General features: G+C 43.5%; 1 protein-coding gene across 2 annotated transcripts; it reads left to right on the forward strand.

Annotated features, from left to right (window-relative positions):
- Window positions 1-11,947, forward strand: LOC102524538 (cytochrome P450 7A1). Of its 2 annotated transcripts, XM_032470012.1 has the most exons (8): window positions 1-65; window positions 347-504; window positions 3,271-3,387; window positions 4,937-5,177; window positions 5,969-6,546; window positions 8,020-8,150; window positions 9,518-9,693; window positions 10,279-11,947. In XM_032470012.1, exons 3-8 carry the CDS (start codon window positions 3,308-3,310, stop codon window positions 10,576-10,578), a joined length of 1,506 nt encoding a protein of 501 aa, XP_032325903.1. In that variant the 5' UTR covers window positions 1-65; window positions 347-504; window positions 3,271-3,307; the 3' UTR covers window positions 10,579-11,947. The 2 variants fall into 2 exon arrangements, with proteins under 2 accessions (XP_032325903.1, XP_014415675.1); XM_014560189.2 differs by lacking the exon at window positions 1-65 and having other exon boundaries at window positions 150-437.
- Window positions 11,948-24,831: the final 12,884 nt, after the last annotated feature.

The raw sequence follows: 24,831 nt of genomic DNA on the forward strand, positions 1-24,831 counted from the left end.
GCCAGAGCTCACTGCCTCCTCGTTTACCACTGTGTTCCCAGCGTTGACACAGTGCCTGATACACAGTAGGTGCTTAGCATGTGTGTGTGGGTGGGGGGAGGAGGGATGACACTTCACAGTTTGAAACATAGCAGAGAATGAAAAAAGCACCAAACAGCTTTCCAACTCAGCTAGCGTGTATTTATTTCCCAACCCTCTGATCGCTGTGCTGAACACATGGAAATGTCATAAAATCCGCACAGGAAACTCTATGCACTTGATTCATCGGAAAGCCTTGTAGGAATTTCCTTTCAGCCTATTAATAGTTTTGACAACTGTAACAAGCGTCTGAATCCCCACTCCCCAGAGCGGAGGCAGCGCATCGGGGGTGTGACAAATGCCTGGGAGGACACGTGACAGCAGGAAGAAGTGACATCCTCGGGAGGAAGACAAAAACCGTATGTAAATGAGGAAAATACGGATGCTCAAGCCTCTGCTTTTCCTCAGCCCGCAACAGAAAAGCGGGTGTGTGTGTTTCCTGGGCTTCTGTTGTATAGCAGAGAGGCTGTGGGTGGGGGAGGGAGACCGGGGTGCAGAGCGGAGGGCACGGCTGTGTTTGGAAGCAGCCTGTGGTGTTCTGAGACGCCGTGGGGTGGGGGCCAAGCTCCAGGACGTTTTCCTGGACTTGAGAATGTACTTCTTCACCATCTTGAAAACCTTTTAAGTTTGACAAAATTATAGAGTCACAGGAGGTTGCAGATAGCTCCTAGTGGTGCCAGGTGTTTGTTCATTTGCTTTCACTGAGAGGGGACACCAAAGGGTTAACTTGTTTGGTTATCAGGTTGGCGTTTTCTCCGACTGTGGCATCCTACTCTGACAGACACGTGAAGGTTCAGCTTTTCAGGAATCATGGAGAAAATAGAAGTAGTGATTCAAGAAGCCCACCAGTCTAGATACATGTAATGTGCACAAAGCCCTAGAAAAACCCTAAATGGATGGAGAAATCTATGCACTGCCATCCAGTGATTGGTATTAATTATGATCACGAATCATCCATGAGAAAACATTCGTGGTCTCTGTGTAAGGAGGCAAAAAAGCATGAAATAAAGCAATGGATTCTATAGTCAAAAGCTGGAAACAAACCAAACGTCCACCAGTAGGGAATCAGTTAATTAAATTATAATACTAAATTCAGTCAGTGGAAAACTATATACACATGAAAAATGAAGAGCTCTAACCTATAATGAAAAAGAATATGAAAAGAAATATATATGGAATATATACATGTATATGTATGACTGAAACATTATGCTGTACACCGGAAATTGACACATTGTAAACGGACTATATATTTCAATAAAAAAAGGAAAAAAATAAAGCAGTTGATGTAAAAAAAAATGAAGATCTCTATGCAGATACACATCTAATACCTATATATGTATTGTCATAGGAAGTACACACAGGACAGTGCCCATTTTTTAGTGCTATAAAAAAAGCAAAGTCTTTGCTAGAACCCCATCTTTGCATGTGTGTTTCTGTGTGACTCACCGACTACCTCCGTGTCGTCAAGTGCAGAGGTCATTTCTTTGTCATCTTCCTTGGCCTCAGAGTAGCATGTGATGCAGATAATCTCTCATCTTTCTTCAGCTGCATCCTCCTCTTCCCGTGACACCGCGGTTTCCTGCTTTTCGCCCTGGTTCTTCCTCACCCACCTCCTCTGCACCTGCTCTCTGATGCTTCTCAAGAAGTGGGCTTCTCTGAGGCTGGATGTTGGACACTATTCTTTCTTTGGGCTCTATTGTCTCCCTAGGTGATCTTATAAGGTCTGTGGGCTTTAAATGCCATCCAAATGCCGATGACTTGAGATTTCTATTTCCGCCCCTGACTTTTCTCCCTAGCTTTGGACTCAGGTTCAATTCTTGATCTGACAGCATGGCGGTCTGCATAGCTGAAGACAGCATTTTGATCTGTTGCCTTCCAAAGTCTCTCTCCCTACTCCTTATATCTGAATTAGCTCTTGCCAACCATTTGGTCTTACGTCTTAGCCAAATTTCCCCTTCTTCACTCTGATCTGATCTATTCTGCCTCCTTCTTGTTCTTAGATACCCCAAATTCATCCTTATCTCAGAACTTCTGCATTTGGTGCTCTCTCTTCCTGGAGTTTTCTCTTCCTTCTGGTTTCTACTTGGCTAATCTCTTTTTGTCATTCAGATCTTAAATGTCACCTCCTACCTCCTCGGAGAGCCCTTCCCTGGTCACCATATCTTCAGTCTCCTTCATCCCCCAATAGCTCTCCACACCTTGTTTTCTTTTATTCATGAGTCATATATTATTATCTGCCTCTCTACTGAAATAGTGTCTTCATTAGAGTGGGGAATCTGTCCATCCTATTCATGCTTGTACACAGAATACCTTCTTTGAAGAGTTCTTGGCACAAAATGGTGCTCAGTTACTAAGTGTGCATAGAAATAAAGTTTGGAAGGTTACATACCAAAGAGTTAACAGTTGTTACTTCTGAGTGGGGAACACTAGAGGAGATAAATTATGAACTGGCTTTCACTTTTAATGAAGGTATGTTTCAGTTGGTCTTAAACTATTTGAAATTGTATTCCTTTAACAACTAGAAAAGTTAGTAAACATTTTCAATTAGAAAAAAAATGGCTGATAAAGTTTTGATGCTTTAAAATAAACTGTTTATTTGGAAGATGCATTTACGCCGGTTTCTTTCTTGAGGATGTTAGGTAAGTAACATGTTACTATATATAGTAAAATATCTATGATTTTGTAAGAGCTCTGAAAGAAGCAGCAGAAACATTTCACCAAGTTCTCTTTCCTTTGAACTTGACCGCTGTATCACTCACCAATCGTTCAAACTGATTTCTTCTTGAAAAGGTAGCAAGATGAAATCGTTAGCTTAATGATAACTTATGCATATTTTTCTTTAAATTGTTATATTTTGCGTCTCTACTTGGTATGTTCATCCTGAACAGGTTTATTTACTCTTTTAATAAACATACTACATTTGTAATATTAGCTATCATTCCAAGGTCTGAATGTTAAGTCAACATATGTGTGAGGGACCTTCACCTGATCAATTATTGCAGGTCTCTGATTGTTTTGGAATCTCTTCTGACAACTGTGGACTTAGTTCAAGGCCAGTTTTTGTTTTTTTTTTTTTTTTCTAATAGAATGGGTAATTGTTTGCTTTGGTCACTCAAGTCAGGCATCTCACTGTATATAAGACGTCTAGCTGGAGTCTGTGTTGTGACTTCCTTGCCTTTCTTACCACAGACTCTCCTCCTCGGAATTTTGGCATTAGTTTTGCAAAATGATGAGCATGTCTCTGATCTGGGGGATTGTTACAGCCGTGTGCTGTTGTTTATGGCTTATTCTTGGCATGAGGAGAAGGTAAGGAAAGTTTTATCTTTAAATTGCTTTTCTGTCCATTCATTGAACGTTCTTTTACCTTCATTATTATACAGTAAGTTTGGTTTTCTGTGCTAAATTTTTCTTAAATGTTCTTCCTTAATTCTTTTAAAATTAAACAATTTAAAATTTAATTTAAATTTATGGTAATGGTATGTAATCGGTATGTGAGTGGTAATGCAAAAATGTTCACACTTGCCAAATGTAAGTGACAGAAATTCCATAAGCCCTCTGTGTGTTTATGTGTACGTACAGAGTCCAGGTTAGTAAGAATACAGATGGTGAGTGGGATGTAAAATTCCTCTCGTGGGGATTAAACAGATGCTCTGACTACATGCACGTTCTGTTTTCAGCTCGGTCCCCTGCGTTGTACAGACTCAGCCTAAGTTAGACAGGGGCACAGAAATTGCACTCATCATTCTACTCCTCTTTTGTTTCTTATTAATGATCATCCACCCTGGTGAACTGGGGAATAGCTAAATGTATGGGACATCCTTTTTGTATGTATCACTTATGATTGGTTCAAGAATACAAGAAATGCAAGTAGCGTCAGATACAGAGCCATAGTTTAACTTCTGATTGGCTCAGAGTATTGGGGGGTGGGGTGGTATGTAAATATTCTCTGCTGTGTCAGTCTGCTGATGCTAGAATTACTCACAGCATACCTCCAGCCATGTAGATTGCTACGTATTGTCCACCTTTTACAGGTATTTTTGTCCTTTTATGGTATCTTTTTAGGCCTGATAGTTTCTAGTCTTAATCAAACTACTTACCTGCAAACTATAAAAATAAAAATAATTATTTTATGTTATATTCTTCTACCAAGAGGGATGGTGGTGTACACTGGAAAATAAACATTATATTCTTAAATAAAAACATTTAAAACAGCAGGAAAGAGCATTGAATTATGATAGATGATCCTGTCAATACTTACCTGGCTCGGTTTTGCTTTGTCGTATGCTAATTTCTCAGAGACTCCCCCCACCCCCCGCCCCGCTTCAGCTGTCATCACAGAATAGTAGCAGATTTCAACTAGGAAGATTTTGAAAACTTCAATTCTGCAATCCTTTCCGTTATTCAGTATCCTGTATCTTTAAAGAAAACAATCAGATGAAACATTTTGAGAGACTTAGGCAAATGATGCTTAGAAAAAACATAAACACTAGAACGTGGTGTCCTCTCTACACTGAGAGGGAAAACCTCGCTGGCCCCGTAGTCCCTTTCACCCTCATCACTGGGAAGAGTGCAGAGCGCAGATTAGACATCCGGTAAGTTTCTGCTGAAGGCGTGCGTGGATGGATGGATGGATGGATGGATGGATGGATGGATGGATGGGGTTAGTTATTTCCACCAGTATCTCACGTTAATTTAACTCATTATTTTAGTAGGGAGCAAGGCCCCCCACCAACAACGAAAAAGTACCTATACCCTGTAGAACTTTGAAGTTCAAAGTCGCTGGTAAAATATTTAAAGCCTGGTATAAATCAAAAGCAATGTGCAGCTTTCCGTAGCTACCATCTGTGTCTTACAGGCAAGTGGGTGAACCGCCTCTGGAGAATGGGTGGGTCCCGTACCTGGGCTGCGCGCTGCAGTTTGGGGCCAACCCCCTCGAGTTCCTCAGAGCCAATCAGAGGAAACACGGTCACGTGTTCACCTGCAAACTCATGGGAAACTACGTCCACTTCATCACCAACCCCTTGTCGTACCACAAGGTGTTGTGCCATGGAAAGTACTTAGACTGGAAAAAATTTCACTTCACTGCTTCTGCAAAGGTAACCAGCTTTGCATTGATAAGCCTTTGGTCTGTTTATGTTCTTCCTGTCAATCTATTTAATCATTCTGATGCACTTAAATTTGAAGTGAGACATGTTACAGAGGGTTACCCTCACAGGGAGATTCTTACAAACGCAATAAATCAAATTAGACATACTTTCTTGGAACTAATGTTTTGAAAAAGCCGAAATAGATATAAGACCGGTACAAACTCACTCATGTGAGTGATTTCTACACAATCCCCAGGGCACACGCGGCCGCTGGAAACTTAACATTGAACAAGTGTTTGGTTTCGTGAAGGAATTGACATTTTGGCATCACTTAGATGAGATCTAAGAGGCTCTTGTACAGAGAAAACAGTGAATTCATATTCACTTAGTCTCTGCAAAGAAATATTAGACACGGTTTCTGCTACTAAGTAGCTTAAAGTCTGGTTAAGATACATGTACATAGAATATAAAGGAGACCTAATGATCTAGAAACATTCTTGATTAGAACCAAACTCGTGTGCAAATAAATGCAGATGCAAGAGAAAAATAAGATACAGAAGACTAGAGTGGCTGTGAGGGAAGTTTCACCAAACACCTGGGACTTAAACTTGGCCTTGAAGAGCATGATTTGGCCATTTATTTGTAAAGTGCTATGAAATTGTATGTGGGAAGGCCGATTTCCCTTTTTTTTTTTTTTGGTAACAAGGAGAGAGTTACGAAAGCATCTGATCTGTGTTTCAGCCATTTATGAGTCTTGAGTCAGGCTTACTTTATTTTTTCACACGTTCGTTTACTGTCAGGCATTTGGGCACAGAAGCATTGACCCGAGTGATGGAAACACCACAGACAACATAAGTAAAACCATCATCAAAACCCTGCAGGGCGAGGCCTTGGGCTCCCTCACAGAAACCATGATGGAGAACCTCCAGCTTGTCCTGAGAGCCCGGCTGGTCCCCGAACCCAAGGCGGCGGCCTGGGCGACGGAGGGGATGTATTCCTTCTGCTACCGAGTGATGTTCGAAGCCGGGTATTTCACACTCTTTGGCAGAGATCTTACAGGGCAGGATGCCCAAAAAGCACTTATTCTAAATACCCTCGACAACTTCAAGCAGTTTGACAAAATCTTCCCGGCCCTGGTAGCAGGCTTCCCCATTCACGTGTTCAAGACGGGACGCCACGCCCGGGAGAAACTGGCGGAGGGCTTGAGGCTGCAGAAACTCAGGAGGAGAGACCACATCTCGGAACTGGTCAGGTTTCTGAATGACATGCTCTCTACCCGGGATGACACGGAGAAGGCCAAGTCGCTCCTCGCTGTCCTCTGGGCATCGCAAGCAAACACGATTCCGGCGACCTTCTGGAGCTTATTTCAGATGATTAGGTAATTAGCGACTTTGTCATGTGTTTATGTTGGTTGAAAGCAGAAGTTCAACTATTTTAACTTAAAAAAAAAAAAAGACTTGTGGTACCTTCTCATGCTGTTAATCAAGAAGGTGGCACTCACCCTTGTAAGTGTATTGGCTCATCCAATCCTCCAAAAACATGAGCATCTCTGACTGGTAAATGCATCTTACGGCAGCAGAGACACCCCAGGGAGAGGCTTGTGTTGGTCCAGGGTCAGTGCAGGCTGCCTGCACCCAGAGCCCTCGCTCTTAACCCCAGGCTGTTCTTCATGACGCCTCCTTACATCCACGAATTTGGTCTTAATAATCATAAAAATACACTTGCGTGATTACTGGTGTCCAGTGAGAAGGGCAGTGCCTGTACCTTACTCACTGGTGCATCGACTGTTTTCACTCAACTAGTAATTCATGTGTATTTGACCAACTCTGATAGCTACGAATCCATCATAATACATTATTATTGATGGAAGTTAGCCTGGTTTTGCCTTTTAAAACTGTGTATACCAAAAAACCTACGTGCAACATATATTTTGCATAACGTGATTTCTTTCCAATGTGTTAATCTTTGGGGAATTTGACCTTCAAATGGCTCTTATTTCAGTTGAATTGGGTGTTTAGCATCCCATAGACACAAAGTTACTATTCCATAGGATTGGGAATGCCAAGGTTCCATTGATGGCTAATAACTTTGTGTCTTTAATATAAAAAATATTTTTAAAGAATTTTAGATACAAACAATCATTGCAATTCTGTCACAAATGTTAAATGTCTTCCAAAGTTTTTACTTAAGAAAGCTCCGTCTGGAATAAAGTCACATATGTACAGTAAGGTTACAGCATAGATTTTATACCATGTAGGCGACAGCAGCCACTGTATGACAGTCACATAGACACTTACCAGTCAAACGTTTCTGAGACTCAATTTACTGTGATGTGTTACAGGTTACATCACCATGGCCCTGAGGACCCGGTACACATAAGGCACTGAAATGAAGTCGCATTCATGTCACAAGTCAAAGTGTTAGAACAATTATCATATAAATAGAAAAGCTGTGCTACGTGACATCCTGGTGTGGATTTTAAGAGTATATTTAAATTTCCTTTGGCAATTTAGCCAGTACTACAGAATTGTTATTTTAAATGCAATTTTCCTTCTCCATTGCCATGCATTTGACTAATTTGACCATTTAATCCTTAATAGAATCATTTATTTAAAAGTCTGACCAAAGTCTTACTTCTATGTAGCAAGACCCTGTGAAGGCAACGATTCTTGCTAATATCCAAGGACTTAAACACAACTACAAAACAGAGTAAAAAATAAACAGGAGCGCCCCTTCCCCAACTTCTGCGGATCCTGACTGTCTAGTTAAAAGAAGGGGAAAATGCAGGCCTTTTGGTAGAGAAAAGAACTTACTTTCTGTACATCTTTTTTTTTCCCTTAACCTTTAACAGGAACCCTGAAGCCATGAAAGCAGCTACTGAAGAAATAAACAAGACACTAGAGAACGCTGATCAAAAAGTTAGCGTAGAAGGCAATCCGATTTATCTGAATCAAGCACAGCTGGATGCCATGCCTGTGCTAGGTGTGTTGGCTGTGTTCCGTCTCACTGACTGGGCCCCATCCATAGGAATCCTCAGTGCATGCCTTGCACTTACCTGTTGTAGGCATTATACTGGGAGTGTTGTCCTGTGTGACCCTCCAGCTGTCCTGGGACCCGGGACGATGACCATCTCTGTATAACAAGGGAGGAAACTGGTTACTGCTTGTTTCGAGGTTAGGTTCCTGCCTGGGATGGAATGGTGGAAGCAATGGCAGTGTTAATGTGGGACGCTTGACTGATACGCTCAGCCACCTCTCTGCAGTACCCCGCGCTGCCTGCTTCCTTCCTGCACTTGCCACTAACTCTATTGTTAATGGGAGCGCACTTTCATGAAATAAAAGGGGGAAGGTACCATCGTGAAACCGCAATTAGCTGCGTGGGTGGGGTGATCGGAAGGTTATTACATTTAAAAATGATTTGCTTCTCTGTATTTTATAGAAATCCTGAAGTACTCTGTTTATATAGTAAGAAAGGGTTCCCTTTTTGTTTTCTGTGATGTTTCTCTAGAGGAAAGAAGCCAACACGTGCTTTCAGGGGCAGTGTGTCCTAGTGGGAGGGACCAGGAGGCAAGAGACACAGGGTCCACTGGGGGGCGCTGCCCTGCCCTGGAGACCGCGGACATGTCCCTTCACTTTTGGGGGGCTTATTTTCTCATTTGTGAAAAAGATGCTGAAGTGCCATGCTTTTACACACAATCATGTGCTGAGCACCTAAACCATGACAGTTAAAAGGACAGAGGCTGGAAGGTCAGGAAGCAACTTCTCAGTTTATATTTTAGCTTTTGTCAGCATGTTCCTTTTGTGCCTTTAGGTCCCTACCAGAATGCAGGGAATTATCTTACACCAGAGATCGTAATGCTAAAAATGGGTTCTTGCAAACCCTGAAGTGGAGCTGCATTAAACATCTGGAAAATTATTTCTAAATAAAAGCGTTAGTAGTATATGAACTGATAAACTCGAAAGTGATAAACTTTGAATAATTCACATATCTGAGTTTTCCCAGTCATATTTGATGTCTAGCATCATGTCGAAACAAGATTACCTTTCCTTAAAATGTTGGAAGTCTAGTTCCCATTGATGACAAAGAAGATTCCGTCTTTATCAGAAGATTCTTAACTCAGATTATCAGATTAAAAATACATTAAGACATAACTGAATCATTGATCACAGCGTCATGGTCACAGAAAAGAGTCTGGGAAATTTTTATCTGGCCAGCTACCCATAGTCTGCTCAGCTTTGTGTTAGAGGCTGCTAGAAATATGTCAGACTCTGCATTATGTGGCCTTTAAATACTTTCTTCTCTCTTCTTCCTCCCTCCCTCGTCTCCTTCCGTCCTTTAAAAATCTTTAGACAGTATCATCAAGGAGTCTCTGAGGCTTTCCAGTGCGTCCCTCAACATCCGGACAGCTAAGGAAGGTTTCACTCTGCACCTCCAGGACGGTTCCTACAACATCCGCAAAGATGACATCATAGCTCTTTATCCGCAGTTAATGCATTTAGATCCAGAAATCTACCCAGACCCTTTGGTAAGTGACTGTTCATCAAAGCTCAGTATCCAGGTGACATCGACCCATATTGAAATAGAGAGGAAATTTACCACCACAGAATTGATTTGATCATTGAAACCACAGGATTGCCTCCTTTATTAGGTGAAAAATTCATATGTTTTGGAAAATTTGGACGATGGCTTGAATTTTTAATCTTTACTCCTGGTGTTTGTTATCACATAATCTCTACTAGATTTTATCTGCAATTGTGATAACACCATTGCTGCTTCTCTTCTTCCTAAAAAGATTCTGCTCCCAAATCCAGGAAATTAGAGGCTGGTGTACTGACTCCTCTCGTTTCTGATCTGAATCCTTCTGTCTAGTTCTGCCAATCAGAGGGAGGAACTAGTCACCCAGGCAGGACGGGACGCATAAAGCTTTCCCATCCCCATCAGTTCTCCTTAAGTTCGTTCCTCATCACTTTCTGATTCAAGGTGGGGTATTTGCTAAGTTACAAAAAGACTGGATTAAAAAAAAAATTATTCTGGAGCTTCCAGGTTAAGAAAAAGATAAATTCCTTTAAAATTAGCTTATAAATTTATTTTCTCTGTATCTTTGCTGCAGACTTTTAAATATGATCGCTATCTTGATGAAAACGGGAAGACAAAGACAGCCTTCTATAGTAACGGACTCAAGTTAAAATACTACTATATGCCCTTTGGGTCAGGGGCTACAATATGTCCTGGAAGATTATTTGCTGTCCAGGAAATCAAGCAATTTTTGATTCTGATGCTTTCCTATTTTGAACTGGAGCTTGTGGAGAGCCAAGTCAAATGTCCCCCTTTGGACCAGTCCCGTGCCGGCTTGGGCATTTTGCCACCATTAAATGACATTGAGTTTAAATATAAACTCAAGCAGCTGTGACTGCGTGGTTGGAAGAAGAGGACACCTGATGATGTAACAAGATGGAGAATGCCGTCACTCATCTGTCCCTCCGGACAGTGGCGTTTAGCGGGGGTGGACGGGATGCAGCAGGTGCAGTTCTGTTCACCAACACTCGCGTGTCACTCTTAACATTTTGGTGATGGTTTCCAGATGCTATTTCAGGATGTGCAAGTGAAAACAACTACTTTCCAGAAGTATGATAATTTGTTTTCATTTGAATAAGGTAGTGAATGTTCATTGAGCCAGGGACCGAACTTCATTATTTTCAGAGGAAAAATCTTCTTCCCCACCCCTCCCAGCCCCCTAGAATGAAGATGTTCCAATTGGCAGAAGTTTTTTTTTTTTTTTCCCTAAGGAAACAGCTTTACTTCTATAAAAACCACCCAATAGTTATTAAAACATTCACGTTTTAGTGAAACTGCATGACTTTTTGACCAGATATGGAGTGCACATATATATTATAAAGGACATTTTAAAGGACTGTATCATGCCTTTTAATAAAAAGAAAATGTTTCTCAGCTTTCCCTATACCCAGTATTCAACGCTTTTAAAATGACGAACTTGATGTTCTGAAAACATTAAAGATGGTTTTAGCATTTTCCCTTTGTTTTAATTTATTTTTGCTGGAAACTCTAATGTCTATGTCAGGTTTCAACCATCTTGTCTATACCTTCACCATATTAATTGGAAGGTTTTTTCCAGAAAAGGCAGTTTTTCCGATATTACTAAACACGCACCTATGAAAAGAATGTAGCTCTCATGTGATATATTTTAAAATTAAAACTGGATGAAAATGGCCATCTAAAAGCTTTGGATACGTGTCCATTAAATGTGTCTTGGCATTGTATTTTATTTAAATACTTATCTTTAAATGACTTGTAGTTGGAAGAAAAATAAGGCTATACGGTAGTGTTTAACTACTGTGCACAACAGTTAGGTAGAATATTTTAAATATTGAGTTATCAGCTATAATATTGTTATTGCTATTTCTCTATGTATTTATATAAATTATATTTAACTTTTTCCTTGTACTACAAATATTAAGAATATATTGCAATATTTGATAATGTTGAAATGATTCACCTTTCAGAAATAAAAGTATGAATTTTTGTTTTAAATTTTTAAATATTCCCCATGTTTAAACCATTCACCTACAGATAAACTGCAACAATTTTGCTCATTATTCATCTCTTAGAAGAAGTTTAGAAAAAGCAACATAATTATTCACTCAAAAATCTCCACACTTCATAAAATTCTTTAAAGATTTTGTCTTGCTATTTAATATTATCATGAAATTATCTCCTATGTAAGTTATTTTTCATATCAAGAAAATGAAACTCAGCTCAAGATTAACAAAATTCTATTTTATGGAAAATTGTTTTAAACTAAATTTCCAGTGTGGTTTCCTAATGTATCATACTGTGGAGCTATTGTGGGTTCCAGACCGCCCCAATAAAGCAAGTCACATGAAGTTTTTGGTTTCCCAGTGCATGTAAAAGTTATGTTTTTACACTATATTTTAGTTTGTTTAGTGTGCAATAGCATTATATCTAAAAAACAGTACATATCTTAATTAAAAAATACTTTATTGCTAAAAAGTGCTAACCATCATCTGATAGCCTCAAAATTGGAGTCAGTCCTCCCAAACCTGCCACTGCTTGATCCACTCAGTTTATATGTTCTAAATTCTTTGCTGTCACTTCAACAATCTTCACAGCATCTTCATCAGGAGTAGATTGCTTCTCAAGGTACCACTTCGCTCAGTCGTAAGATCTCCTCATCCGTTCAGGTCTCCTCACAACACCACTGCCGTTAGGTCCCACCCTCAGGCCCCTCTGCTAACCTAGTTCTCCTGCTGTTCCTACCACGTCTGCAGTCACTGCCTCCACGGAGGTCTTGAACCCCTCGGAGCCACCTGTCGGGGCTGGGAGTCAACTATTCCCAAGCATCTCTTCTGTTAATACTGGTATTTTTTACCTCTTCCCATGAATCATGAATGTTCTCAATGGCAATCTAGAACAATGAACCCTTTCCAGGAGATTTTCCACTGACTTTGCCCAGATCCAGCAGAGGAACCCCTGTCTATGGCAGATGAAGCCTTATGACATATGTATTTCTTAAATAATAAGACCAGAAAGTCAAAATTACTCCTTGGCCCATGGGCCTCAGAAGGGCTGTTGTGTCAGCAGGTGTGGGACACGGCGACTCTCACTGTCCTTCTCCAGCAGAGCCCTTGGGTGGCAGGTGCGTTGTCGGCGAGCAGTCATATTTTGAAAAGAAGCTTTTTTCTGGATAGTAGGTCTCAACAGTGGGCTTAAGATGGTCAGTAAACCATATTGTAAACAGACGTGCTGTCATCCAGACTTTGTTGTTTCATTTACAGAGCACAGGCAGAGTAGATTTGGCATTTTTTTTTAAAAAAAGCATCATTCTTAAGGGCCCTAGGATTTTTGAAATGGTAAATGAGCATTGGCTTCACCTCAAAGTCACCAGCTGCTTTAGCCCCTAACGAGAGAGTCAGCCTGTCCTTTGAGCTTTGAAGCCAGGCAAGGACTTCTCCCCTCCAGCTGGGAAAGTCCCAGATGGCATGTCCTTCCGAAACAAGGCTGTTCTGTCTACACCGAAAATCTGCTGCTTGGCGCAGCACCTTCATGAATTATCTGAGCCGGATCTTCTGGAGAACTTGCTGCAGCTTCTGCATCCGCACCTGCCGCTTCACCTGCACTGAGATGTTCTGAAGATGACTTCTTTCATTTAGCCTCTTGTACCCACCTCTGCTGGCTTCACACTTTCCTCATGGGGCTCCCTCACCTCTCTCAGCCTTCAAAGAACTGAAGAGAGTTAGGGTCTGGCTCTGGGCAAGGCTTTGGCCTAAGGGAATGTTGTGGCTGGTTTGATCTTCCATCCAGACCACTAAAACCTTCTCCATCTCAGCAGTGAGGCTGGTTCACTCTCTTATCATTTCTGTGTTCACTGGAGCAGCGTTTTTAATTTCCTTCAAGAACCAAGTGTCTGGTGCCAGAGGCCTTGCTTTCAGTCTGTCTCAGCTTTCACGTGCCTTACTCACTAAGTGTAATCACTTCTGGCCTTTGATTTAAAGGGAGAGATGTGGGACTCTTCGCTTGAATGCTTAGAGGTCACCGGAGGGATGTTAAGTGGCCTAATTTCGACATTGTTGTGTCTCAGGAAGTAGGCCCGAGGAGAGGGAGAGAGACAGGCGAGCGGCCGGCAGGTGGAGCAGTCACAACACACACGATGTTTATTAAGTCTGTTGTCCTGCATGGGCATGGTTCACGGTGCCCTAAAACAATGACAACAGTGACATCACAGATCACCTCAGCAAACATACTAATAACAAAGTTTGAAATATTGCAAGAATTACCAAAATGTGACACAGAGACAGAGAGTGGGCAACTGTCATCGGAAAAATGGCGTCGACAGACTAACGTATTGTGGGGTTGCCACCAACCTTCAATTTGCAAAAAAAAAAAAAAAAAAAAAAAAAAAAAGCAGTATTTGCAAAGCAGAATAAAACAAAGGGCAGTAAAACAAGGCACACCTGCCCCTTGGTGGATGCGCCCACACCTCCTTCCACACCTTTATTCTTGCAGAGCAGGGGCTGCCAGTCCACGGCACCGGGGGCCACGGGGCCCCTCTACCTGTTTTTGTACAGATTGAAAGCTCTGAGTGGTTTTTATATTTTTAATTGTTTGGGGAAAAAAGCAAAATAATAATAATATCTCATGACACATGGAGACTACGTGAAGCTCCCCCTCCATGGCCAAAGCTGCGGTTACCTGGCGACACGGCGCGCCCGCCTCCCTGTGTTCTTGTCCCGGGTGGCTCTCAGTCGAGTCCAGAGCCAAGCGGTTGCAGCAGAGACTGCATGGTTGGAAAACCTTCAATGTTTACTACCTGGGCCTTTGCAAAAAAAGCTTGACAACTCCCGCTATAGAGCAATCCCAAAGGCTAGTTTGTCTTATAATTTAATTAACCTTAAAAAAATGCACTAGTGTATGAAAAAATTTTTCATTTTTTTAAAAAAGCACGTGTGGGGACTACAAGAGAACAAAAACCAGATATAATTTTCTTTAAAAAGTATTTTTTTGAATTGAAGTATAGTTGATTTACAATGTTGTGTTAGTTTCAGGTGTACAGCAAAGTGATTCAGTTGTACATACATTTTTTTTTCAGATTCTTTTCCAAGATATCATTTTCTTGTAAACAACCTTAATTTAGAACTTTATTGAAGGCAAAACCGTCCCATTTAGCCAAGAGATCTTTATTTGAAACAGGGGCCTAAAATTTAAAAAAATATTATAGTAACTTGTGGTAAGGTCGAATGGGCCTAAAAGAGATTTTAACAGCTAAATTAGTTCAGGGTCACTGTGGTTCGGGTCCAGCCTCAAACACTTCACACGTGCCATCTCAAGGGACCCTCATAAGAGTCCTGCCGGGTGCCTGGTGCTCTGATCCCTCTGTTCCAGAGGGGAAAGGAACTGCAGGAAAGGTAAGCCCTGACCCAAGGTGACGGGGCTGGCAAGGGGCAGGACCGCAGTGTGGTGGAATTCACCCGGCCCCTAGTCCAGAGCCAGCCCTCTTCACTCTGCGGTAAGTCCTATCGGCAGACAGTCTTGACACAGGTTGCTGAAGACAGGCCACTCAAACAAAATACATAATGTCATTTCTGTCCTAAGATCGGCACTGCTGGGGACACCATCTGGCCAGAGGGTGAGGCCCCTCAGCTGCCACACTCAGCTAGTCCAGCGTCGCCAGGGTGCTGTGGACGCCCAGCCTGCAGTGACCCCAGCCACGGCCACGTACAGGATCGCAGTGTTATGCTCTGCTCCCCTTCACACAGGGAGGCCTTCCCCCAACTCGGACCTGTTCATTGTGGAACCTCACGTTGTTCCTCTCAAGATCAGCGCGAGACATCTTCAGGGTGGTGGGATGCAGGCCTTGGTCTCACTAATAGATGATGAAATGCCGAGACCACACTCAGCACCTTCTCGCTCACCTTGGGTGAGACGAGTCAGAAGTTCGGGTTTAGACAGCAGCACTGATGCTCCACAGAGCACTGTGAACCATTCACAGTCACTGGTCTCAGCTCTTATTTTAGTTAGAAACTGACAGCTGGTAAAGGAGAAGTGACTGACTTAAGAGGACTGCCCAGCAAGTCACAGGGCAGGCTTGGGTCTAGAACCCCCTACTTGTATAGCAAGTATTGTAGCCACTAAATTAACCCAAATAGATTTAACATTAGGGACCCTGCCCTCAAACCAGAGGTCCCGCAAAGTCCATTTCCTTATCTCTAAAGTTACACCTGAAAAAAATTCGAAAAATAAAAAATATTCAGAAACTTTAACATTACTATATATTTACAAGATCCCCTCTTCTATTGAAAAAGGTTTATAGACCAACAGAGGTTCCTAGAGGCTCAAATACCCCCAAGGGCACTGATAATTCAGCGATGGTCAGAGCTGTGGCGAGATCTGGTCTCTTCCTTCCCCAAACTGGGCAGATTCAACATGGTTTTCATTAGCTCAAAGCCTGAGCCTGGAAAATAAACTCACATGATGCTCAACTGTCACTTTACCATTGTTGTCCAACAAGCAGTTTCTATAGTTCAAAAATGTGCGTGTGTGTGCGTGCGTGTGTGTGTGTGTGTATATAAAATAGGGATGTATAGAAACTGTTTAAACATTTTTTTCTATTTATTTTTGAAATCACCCAAATTACAGATAAATTACTTGGTTTATTTTGAAAAGCACAATTTCATTAGAAATACAAATACGAACAAATTGCTGACCAATTAAGTTAGTAAGCATTCATCTGGTATGCCATAACTTCTGAAAATACCAGTAATTACTCAATTGTAATAATAATACTGTGTACTCCACAGAATTGCAATGTGAGCTGAAACATTTTAAATACTGTATGTCAATCTTCTTAAAAAATGAATCCTAAAATGTGGATTAAGTACAGATTATTCTTCAGTAACATAGCTATCAATCTGAATGTTCCCATGGTATTTTATCTTATCTTTATTTTATTTTTATTTTTTATTCAGAGTTTTTCTTATGGTGTATAAGTGAGAATATGGTTGGGGGCAGGGGCAGGGACCCTGGTGAAACACCCCCCAAAGTGCTCTGTGCTGCCACTAACACAGCCTGCCTGCCCAGGGCTGCCCCTGGGAGCGAGCGAGCCTGGGCCTGAGGGCCAAGGTACCTGGGGGCGGGGGTGCGGGCATGGAAACCTGCCCAGCAGAGTCAGCAGTTGCTTCTCAGAAATTTGGCTGTAAGGACATTTGCTTCATTACTTTTTTGGAGTGAGTCCAGGGAACTCCAGCCCCACAAGGGGAGTGGTCCTGTTTTGTTCGGTTCAACCCTCCCCGCAGCTCCTACCTGGTGTGCCGTGCGTAGTAGGACCACACAAGTCCTAAGGCCGTGGAGGCGGGTAGTAACGATTTGCATGGGGGCGGTTTGCACTCTGGGTCTCTATTTTTCTGAGTCCAGGCGCCGACACGCGGCAAGTGCTTTATTTGGCTGCTCTGTGCACAGACCTTTCTGCTTCTATTGATCTTCCCTCTATTAAAATATTAGGAAAGAGTTACACACAGAATTGAGAACATGGCTGGCCTGCGCTCAGGCCCACGCTGCGTGATAAGGCGGGTTACTCTCTGCTAAAATCAAAGGTCCGTCCGAGGGTCTCAGAGGCAGAGGGGGCCCACTCTGCAGGGTCAGAGGTAGGAAGTGGAGCAGAGGATAGGAATTTCATCCTCCTGTTCGACCCCTAATTTACTGAACACCCTGCATTTATACTCTATTTTGTTATTCTGGGAAGTTTCAGAGATGTCCAGCCTGCTGAGGGTCCAGGTCAAGTTTTGGTCATAATCAGGCCTTTGCTTGAGACCGGGGAGGAAATCCACTCTTCATAGAGTTTTCGAGGCTGGAGGGTGAAGCGGTAAGGCCAGCCACCTCTTAGATTTCTGTTCTTAATACAATTAGGTCAAGCTGCTCATCTCATAGTAAAAGCTTACTGCCAAAGAAGCAGCGTCAGGATTTATGACTTCTTTCAACTCAACCACGTTTACGCAGTCCCAACTTACCAGTAGTATGTTCCGAAGACTTACCTGCATATAGAATGTTTGTAACTCAGAACATATTTTATTGAAGAAACTGTTAAAAGCGTAACTTAAATTCCCAGAGAAACACTCCTTTAATCCATAACATCACGAGAGTCATTCGATTTCGAATAATTTTGCAATGCGAAGGAAAAGAGGGGGAAATGCTGTTGAAATATGAATACTTTCAATCAGCTAAGAAACAGTATTAATCTACGTTGAGAAAAGACGTCTCAAAGGGGGACAGGAGGAGGAGCACGGCGGTTCTGAACGGCTCGTCTGGGTACGTCGAAGGTGGCGATTCTCTGTGCTGCAGAGTCACAGCGTCTCCAGGTCGTGGACACTCACTTATTTTGTAGCTAAGGAAGGCCGGAGGCAGATGGGTACTCCTTCTGCCGAGATAGTTCCGGAGGCTGGACATCTGAGCAAGGTTCACCTCGGCCTCTCTCCTGGGCCTGCGGATGGCCGTCCTCTCCTTGTGTCCTCATGCGGCCTGTCCTCTGGGCCCACCCATCCCTGTGGGCTCTTCCTCTCCTTCTAAGGAACCAGTCCTCCTGGCATAGGGCCTTCTGACCTTGTTTAGCCTTAATTACCTCTTTAAGTGTCCATTTCCAAATACAGTCACAACCCGACAGGGTCAGGGTCAGATTCTGAAGGACTGGGGTTAGGGTTAGGGTTAGAGTCACGTTCTGAGGGACTGGGGTTTGGGCTTCAACCGATGAATTTTGGGAGGACACAATTCAGCCCTGATGAGCAGGGAAAGGAGAGGAAGTAGGAAGAAAGTCAGAGAGGCCGTAGTGCTGCCCGGGGGCCGGGGGACAGGGCATGGCGCACAGAGCTTGGGGTGGAGAGAGCTGGGAGCTTTCACACAGGTAGGGTGGGGGACAGGGCTCCTGAGCCAGCCTCAAGCTCCCCTCCGTGTGTGCGCGCGAGCGTGCAGGGGGTGACTAAGAGCCACGATTCTCATCCCTGTGGGTTTCACTTCTTCCTTCGGGGCCCTAAATGCCAACACCATCACACACAGGCTCCGCGAAGGGCACTTCGATCCCATTTTCAAGGTCTTGAATAGGAGGCTGGCCAATGGCTGTGCGGCCCCCAAGGAGGGCAGGCTTCCCAGTGCCCATTTCAGACACACAGGGAGCAGAGAGCAGCACCACACGTGCCTATGGGTGGCTCTACAATAACATGATGCCTTTCGGGGGTGAGGGTACTTAAAGTGTAGCCTCTACTGGCAGGAGGAACAGACTCCATTCTACGTTAGAGGATCTGAAGGGGTGATGGGTGACACTGTCCCATGTGAGTGAGGATGTCTTCCTGTTTTAGCGGCAGTGCAAAAAGCATTTGCCTCCAGGCTCAACAGCAGGATTTGGGGTTGCTGCTCCCACTGGAGCGATCATTTACAAAACACCAAGGATTGTCTTGGGGGAAGCTGTTTGCTTTATTCATCAAAACTCTTTTGCCTTCATCAACCTTCATGTGCCATATAAATCCTGCAAACTAACCTTTGGGCTCCATGCAGGGCCAAACTACAAACTCTCACTGGATCTGCTCCAGTGCTACCTCATGGTGTTTGAAATTTTGGCAGGAGACCTGAGGTCAACAGTTGTTTGCCTGTAACCAAAGTATTCCCTTTGGTTACCTCTGGTAAAATGATGTAACCATGACTGTATCTTTGATAAGTCAGGTAGCCTTTGAATCTAAAGTCAGTTAAGAGCAGTGGCAAGGCTGACTGGTTAACATAGAAAATCCAACTCTTGCCCAAATATGGTGTGATTAAAACACACACACACACACAATCTAAGTAATGCTTTGCATTCATATAAGAGCAGGGAAAAGTATTTTTAAATAGTGAAATCTCTCTAAACTAGACAGCAAACTAAAAATGATGCAAGCCAAAGGATTTTGAGAAGAAACAAAACAACAACAGACAGATTAAGTGGCCTCTCAGCACTTAAGAGATGTTGGCGAGGGTGTGGAGTAAATGGGACCTGCGTGCGCTGCTGATAGGAACGTGAATTGGTGCAGCCACTGCAGAAAACAGTGTGGAGGGTCCTCAAAAAATTAAAAACAGAACTACTATATGACCCAGCAATTCTACTCTCGGGTATATATCCAGAAAAAAACCCCAAAACACTAATTTGAAAAGATACATGCAGCCCAATGTTCACAGCAGCATTATTTACAATTGCCAAGATATGGAAACAACCTAAGTGTCCATGAACAGATGACTGGATAAAGAAGTTCTATATACATATATACACACACACAATGGCATATTAGTCATAAAAAAAATGAAATTTTGCCGTTTGCAGCAACATGGATGGACTTGGAGGGTATTAAGCTAAGTGAAATAAGTCAGACAAAGGAAAGCAAATACTGTATCTACAAAATAAAACAAACTAATGACTATAACAAAAGGGAAACAGACTCATAGATACAGAGAACAAACCAGTGGTCACCAGAGGGGAGAGGGAAAGGGGGAGGGGGATCAACAGGTACCAACTGCTGTGATAAAATAAGCTACGAGGACACATTGCACAACACAGGGAACACCACCAACATTTTATAATAACTATAAACGGAGCATAAACTTTAAAAATTGTGACTCACTATGTTGCACACCTGGAACGTATGTAATATTGCACATCAACTATATATCAACTAAAAAAACTTCAGCTTGACACGGGACGTGGACACCAGAGGACAGGGACCCCTGGGGCCACCTCAGGGGCTGCCTGCCACAGCGGCCAGGAGCCCGGACGCTGGAACCAGAACACCCGCATTCACTGCTCTGTCGTCTACTTACGTGCGTCACGGTCTTGATCTCTCTGCACCTCACTTTCCCTGCCTTTAAAAAGGGGGAAACAAAGCACCAGCCTCCTAGAGCTGTTATGAGGAGTAAATGGTGCTCGAAACACGACAGAGCACCAAGTAAGCCGTACAGAGGTTGCAGCTCTTATTTCAAGGGTGTGGTTAATGCTCTTGGTTCCAGAATGTTCCAGGGATAAAAAAGAGAACTTTCTATACTAGCTTACATAGTAGTCAATACATTTGTTAAGTGCATGATACACAGAGAGATGGTGCTGAAGGAAAAACAAGGTGGTTCGACATCACGGACAGCGGAGCCTGGGAGGGCCTCAGATGAAAGGCGGTGCTGGACCGGAGGGACCAACATCTCGCTGTGAAAACTCCTGCAAGTCGAAACCCTCAGAACTGGAAGAGCAGAAGCTCCGACCTGTTTGTGACGGGCCCTCTTCTCCATTCCTGGAGAAAACAGGGGATGGGGAGGGCACCTCTTGACTTTGCCCATCATAAAAAATATATTCAAGAAGGGTCCATTTTAGTCCAAGGTTACAGAATTCCAATAAAACTGAAGCAAAAGTAAACATACTTCTGCCAGTCACTGTTGACCTTAGGGTGCAGCTACGTCTCCCCGCCAGGCCTGGAAACATGCATTGCCCCAGGAGAAAACTGGCGAGCACTCACCATTCACCTGTCGGGTGGCGAGTCCAGGAACACGGGAAGTCAGAGGCCAATCTCCAACTCTGAGAGGGTCACACATAAGGCATGGGCGTCCGTCTCCCAAAACGTGTGTTCTTCAGGTCCTAGCAGGGTGAGAACTGCAGAGCTGTTACGCCCCTTCACGCCATCCCCTAACCCATGTGTCCAGGAGAATGGACGCGTAAACCACCTAGAAGTTACTGCAATTCATGAAATTTAGTGATGGCAAGTGACACAAGAATTCTGTTCAGATTTTCAGAGATTTCTTAAATCAGACTGAAATCTCAGGTGCCTGATTACACAGAACATTTTGAGCCAAGACTAATAGCAGTAACAAGACTACCAGTAAACTTACTGCATGCTTGTCGTGTGTTAGGTGTGGTGCTGAAGACGGTCACAGGTTGTCGTGTCTAACCCTCAGGGCCATCCTGGGAGGCCTGTACTGTTGTTATCCCTTTTTACAGATGAGGAAACTGAGACTAAGCGAAGCTAAATAACTCACGGCCAAGTCCAAGCTGGAGCCCTCAGGCCCAACGCAAAGACCTCCTCCTGCTATTGGCTTGAAGGGAAGGCAGGTGTTTAGTGATGGTTGGTTGAGGGTGGGGGTCTTTTTCTCTCAGAGACAGGCCTGAGCTGAGCACCTGCTATTACTTTCTGAATGTCTGGAGCTCCAGCCAGGCTGGGCCACTAAGGACCAGCACTGACACGCTAAAGATGTTGGGGAACCCAAAGCTGTATCTCAACCCCAAAACCACTGATTCAACAGTGTAGGGCTTCTTCCCGAGGAAAGAAAGATCTGAGGAACATCTGCTGGGTTTGATGGAACAGTTAAGACAAGAAGGGAGGAGTCCCCAGCAGGAGCAGAGGTGGGGAGGGAGGTCGGGGGCGGAAATGGGGCCAGGAGTCAAGGACACAGACTTGCACCCTCAGGGATGGGTAGAGGAGGAGACCACAGAGTGGTTCTGCTGTGCTGTGTCCGGCTGAGGATGCGCGGAGGCAGGGCTTGGATAACGGCAGTAAGACCACTAATTTGGAAAAAAGAAATATGACAGTGACTGATCCTCAGCAAAGACGGATCCTCAGGGCAGGAGCTGTAAGGACTCTGCCCTGAAGCGTGTGCGTGTCCTCCCGCTGATCCTGACCACCGTCTCTGTGCAGAGCCCTTTGTCTGGGTTCTCCGGGCTGGTGATTATGATGATCAAGTGTCAGAAGAGTTTTGGGAGATGCATGTAAGCTCAGGACAGTTACCAACAGAGTGACTTTATTTTTCATCAAATTCCAAATTATTTAAAAAGCACAGATCCCTTAAGATGTAAACAAGGTTTTGGACAACTGAAAGGAGTAATTCCTATGTCACAGACGGTAGTGAGCAAGGCAAGGAGACTTCAGATCAATAGACGGTCGGAGCATGATCATTTACTATGCTGTGTAACATTTTGTAGGAGTCAAGTAGTTTGTTTAAGGCCCCACTGGTGGTAAGTGGGGGAATAAAGACTAGGATTCAGGTTATAATCATTTTCTCCCCTCTAAGCCATGCTGCCTCTATAGGAAACCCATAGGAAAGACAGACATATGAGAAATAAACACTTTTGGACATCTAATCCAATGAGGCCACTGCCATGATGTTATATTTCTGAAAACGTAACTGGAAGAATGGTTCAAGCATCTGAAATCATGGGAGATGCTGTTCTTGATGGTGGCTGAACTGAAGCACAAAGAAAGACAACAAGAACCTTCTCCACATGCCAGCCTCCAGTTCACCTTGGGTTCACCTTATGTTGACCCCATGCTAGGTGCTGGATGTGTTTGAAAAATACCTATCTCAAATAAAGCAGGATGACCCAAAGTTGGTTCTGTTGAGATGTGTTCACTGATTCAGTATTATTTTCCCCTCTTTGTTTTGATTCACTTTGAAATGGCACACTTTTCAAAACCTATAAATAACAGGTTGACACAAAGCGGTAGTTAAACTCATGATTACATCTATTAAGGACAAAGGAATCCCAGGAGAGCTGGAGGGCGCATTTGTGTCTGTTAGAAAGCTTCCAGGCAGCAAGCACTGCTACTGAATTCAGGCTGGAAAGCCTCCAAGGTCCGCAGGAGCCAGGGGGTTATATACAGAGCCTGCTCCACTCTGAACCCAAAAGCCAAGATCAAGGCCATTTACTGATAAGCGAAGACCTTGAACAGTATTTATTAAGGTCTTTTTTTTTTTTTTTTTTAAGGACTACAGCTATTTGGAAACACTGAAACCAAACTGCCCTTGCAAGTAGCCTTGACCCTTTGTGTGCTCCACTTCTTACGTTTACACTGACATAGCTCTCTATTCTTAGGTCTATGAACTCTAGGTAAATGGCATTTAAAAAAAAATTAACTTAGATACTATAGCCACACTTTCGTGCTAACCCGAACCATTATGTCACATGTGAAGACCACGCTGTCCACAACCTTTAAGGAAGGCAAATCCGATGGAATGAACTCCCACCTTTTTCTACTGAAGGCCTCCATGGGTTTGGCTGAGGGGCTGAGTTTAGGATTAGAGACAGAAAAGATGTCATTGGCTCCACTTAATAGAGCCAGAACTTGGAGCTCCAGGGAGTACTCACCTCCAAACAGGGGCCCAGGGCTGCTGCGGCGCTCTACGCCTGGGGAAGCGGCACGGAGCAGGTGGCCAAAGAGAACCCGCGGGAGGGACGGAGGAAGGAGTTCTGAAAATAGAACGTTGAGTGTTCGACTGAAGTTGTGTGTACACTGCTGTCACAGTTCATCCTCCTTCCCCTGCAATCTCCTTTTACCAGCATCAGCTGCCAAAGAAAGGTCTTGAGTGAGGGATTTTGTTTTTGCGGAGCTCTGCTTTTGGGGGAAGGCTGGGTGGGTGGGGAAACCAGAGTGTGTCAGGTGGACATCCGTGTCAATGCGGAACAGAGGGGCAGCGGGGCTACTGTTCATAAACCCGACTAGCTGGACAGAAGTAAGGAGCTGGGGGTAAGGATGTTCACGAAAAGGAAGTGAGTGCGGAGGATCGCTGGGAAGGGGCTTTTGACTTCATGGGACGCGGAATGGAAGTTAGCACCAACCGCCTCTAGAAATTGGGGGGAAAGGAAGCCACAGCTGCTTCGGGTAGAAGTACTTTGTTTACTGGTATCTCTCTCTCTCTCTCTCCCCTCCCATTGGGCAGGGGCTAATTAACAAATATGTAAGTATCTTTACACAATTTTTAATTTTCTCACCCTGGGGAATATATTAGCTTCTATTTAACTTTATAGATGAGAGTTTTGAGTCACTTTTCCAGGGCCACTCAGGGGTTAAACTGACATTTGACTCCAGGGCCAGGTTCATCTCATCAGGCTGCACACAGGTGACATGGCCCCCCAAGAAATGCTGAAAAGCAGACTTTCTTACCCTGGGGGCAGGGAGGACTTCTGCTGACTTATGGTCTAAAAAGCTCGGTTCACCATATATTAGTGACTCTAACTCTTTATTGATCTGTATTTTCAGATCCTTAAGGAAATAAGTAGGAGATTTGAAAGGGATGAAGGACCTTTGCTGTATCATCATTTTCACTGTATCTTTCAACAATGGTTCTTCAGCAGAGTCAATTTTTCTGG

This window comes from Camelus ferus, chromosome 29 (genome assembly GCF_009834535.1).
Source record: "Camelus ferus isolate YT-003-E chromosome 29, BCGSAC_Cfer_1.0, whole genome shotgun sequence".
Classification (NCBI taxonomy): domain Eukaryota; kingdom Metazoa; phylum Chordata; class Mammalia; order Artiodactyla; family Camelidae; genus Camelus; species Camelus ferus.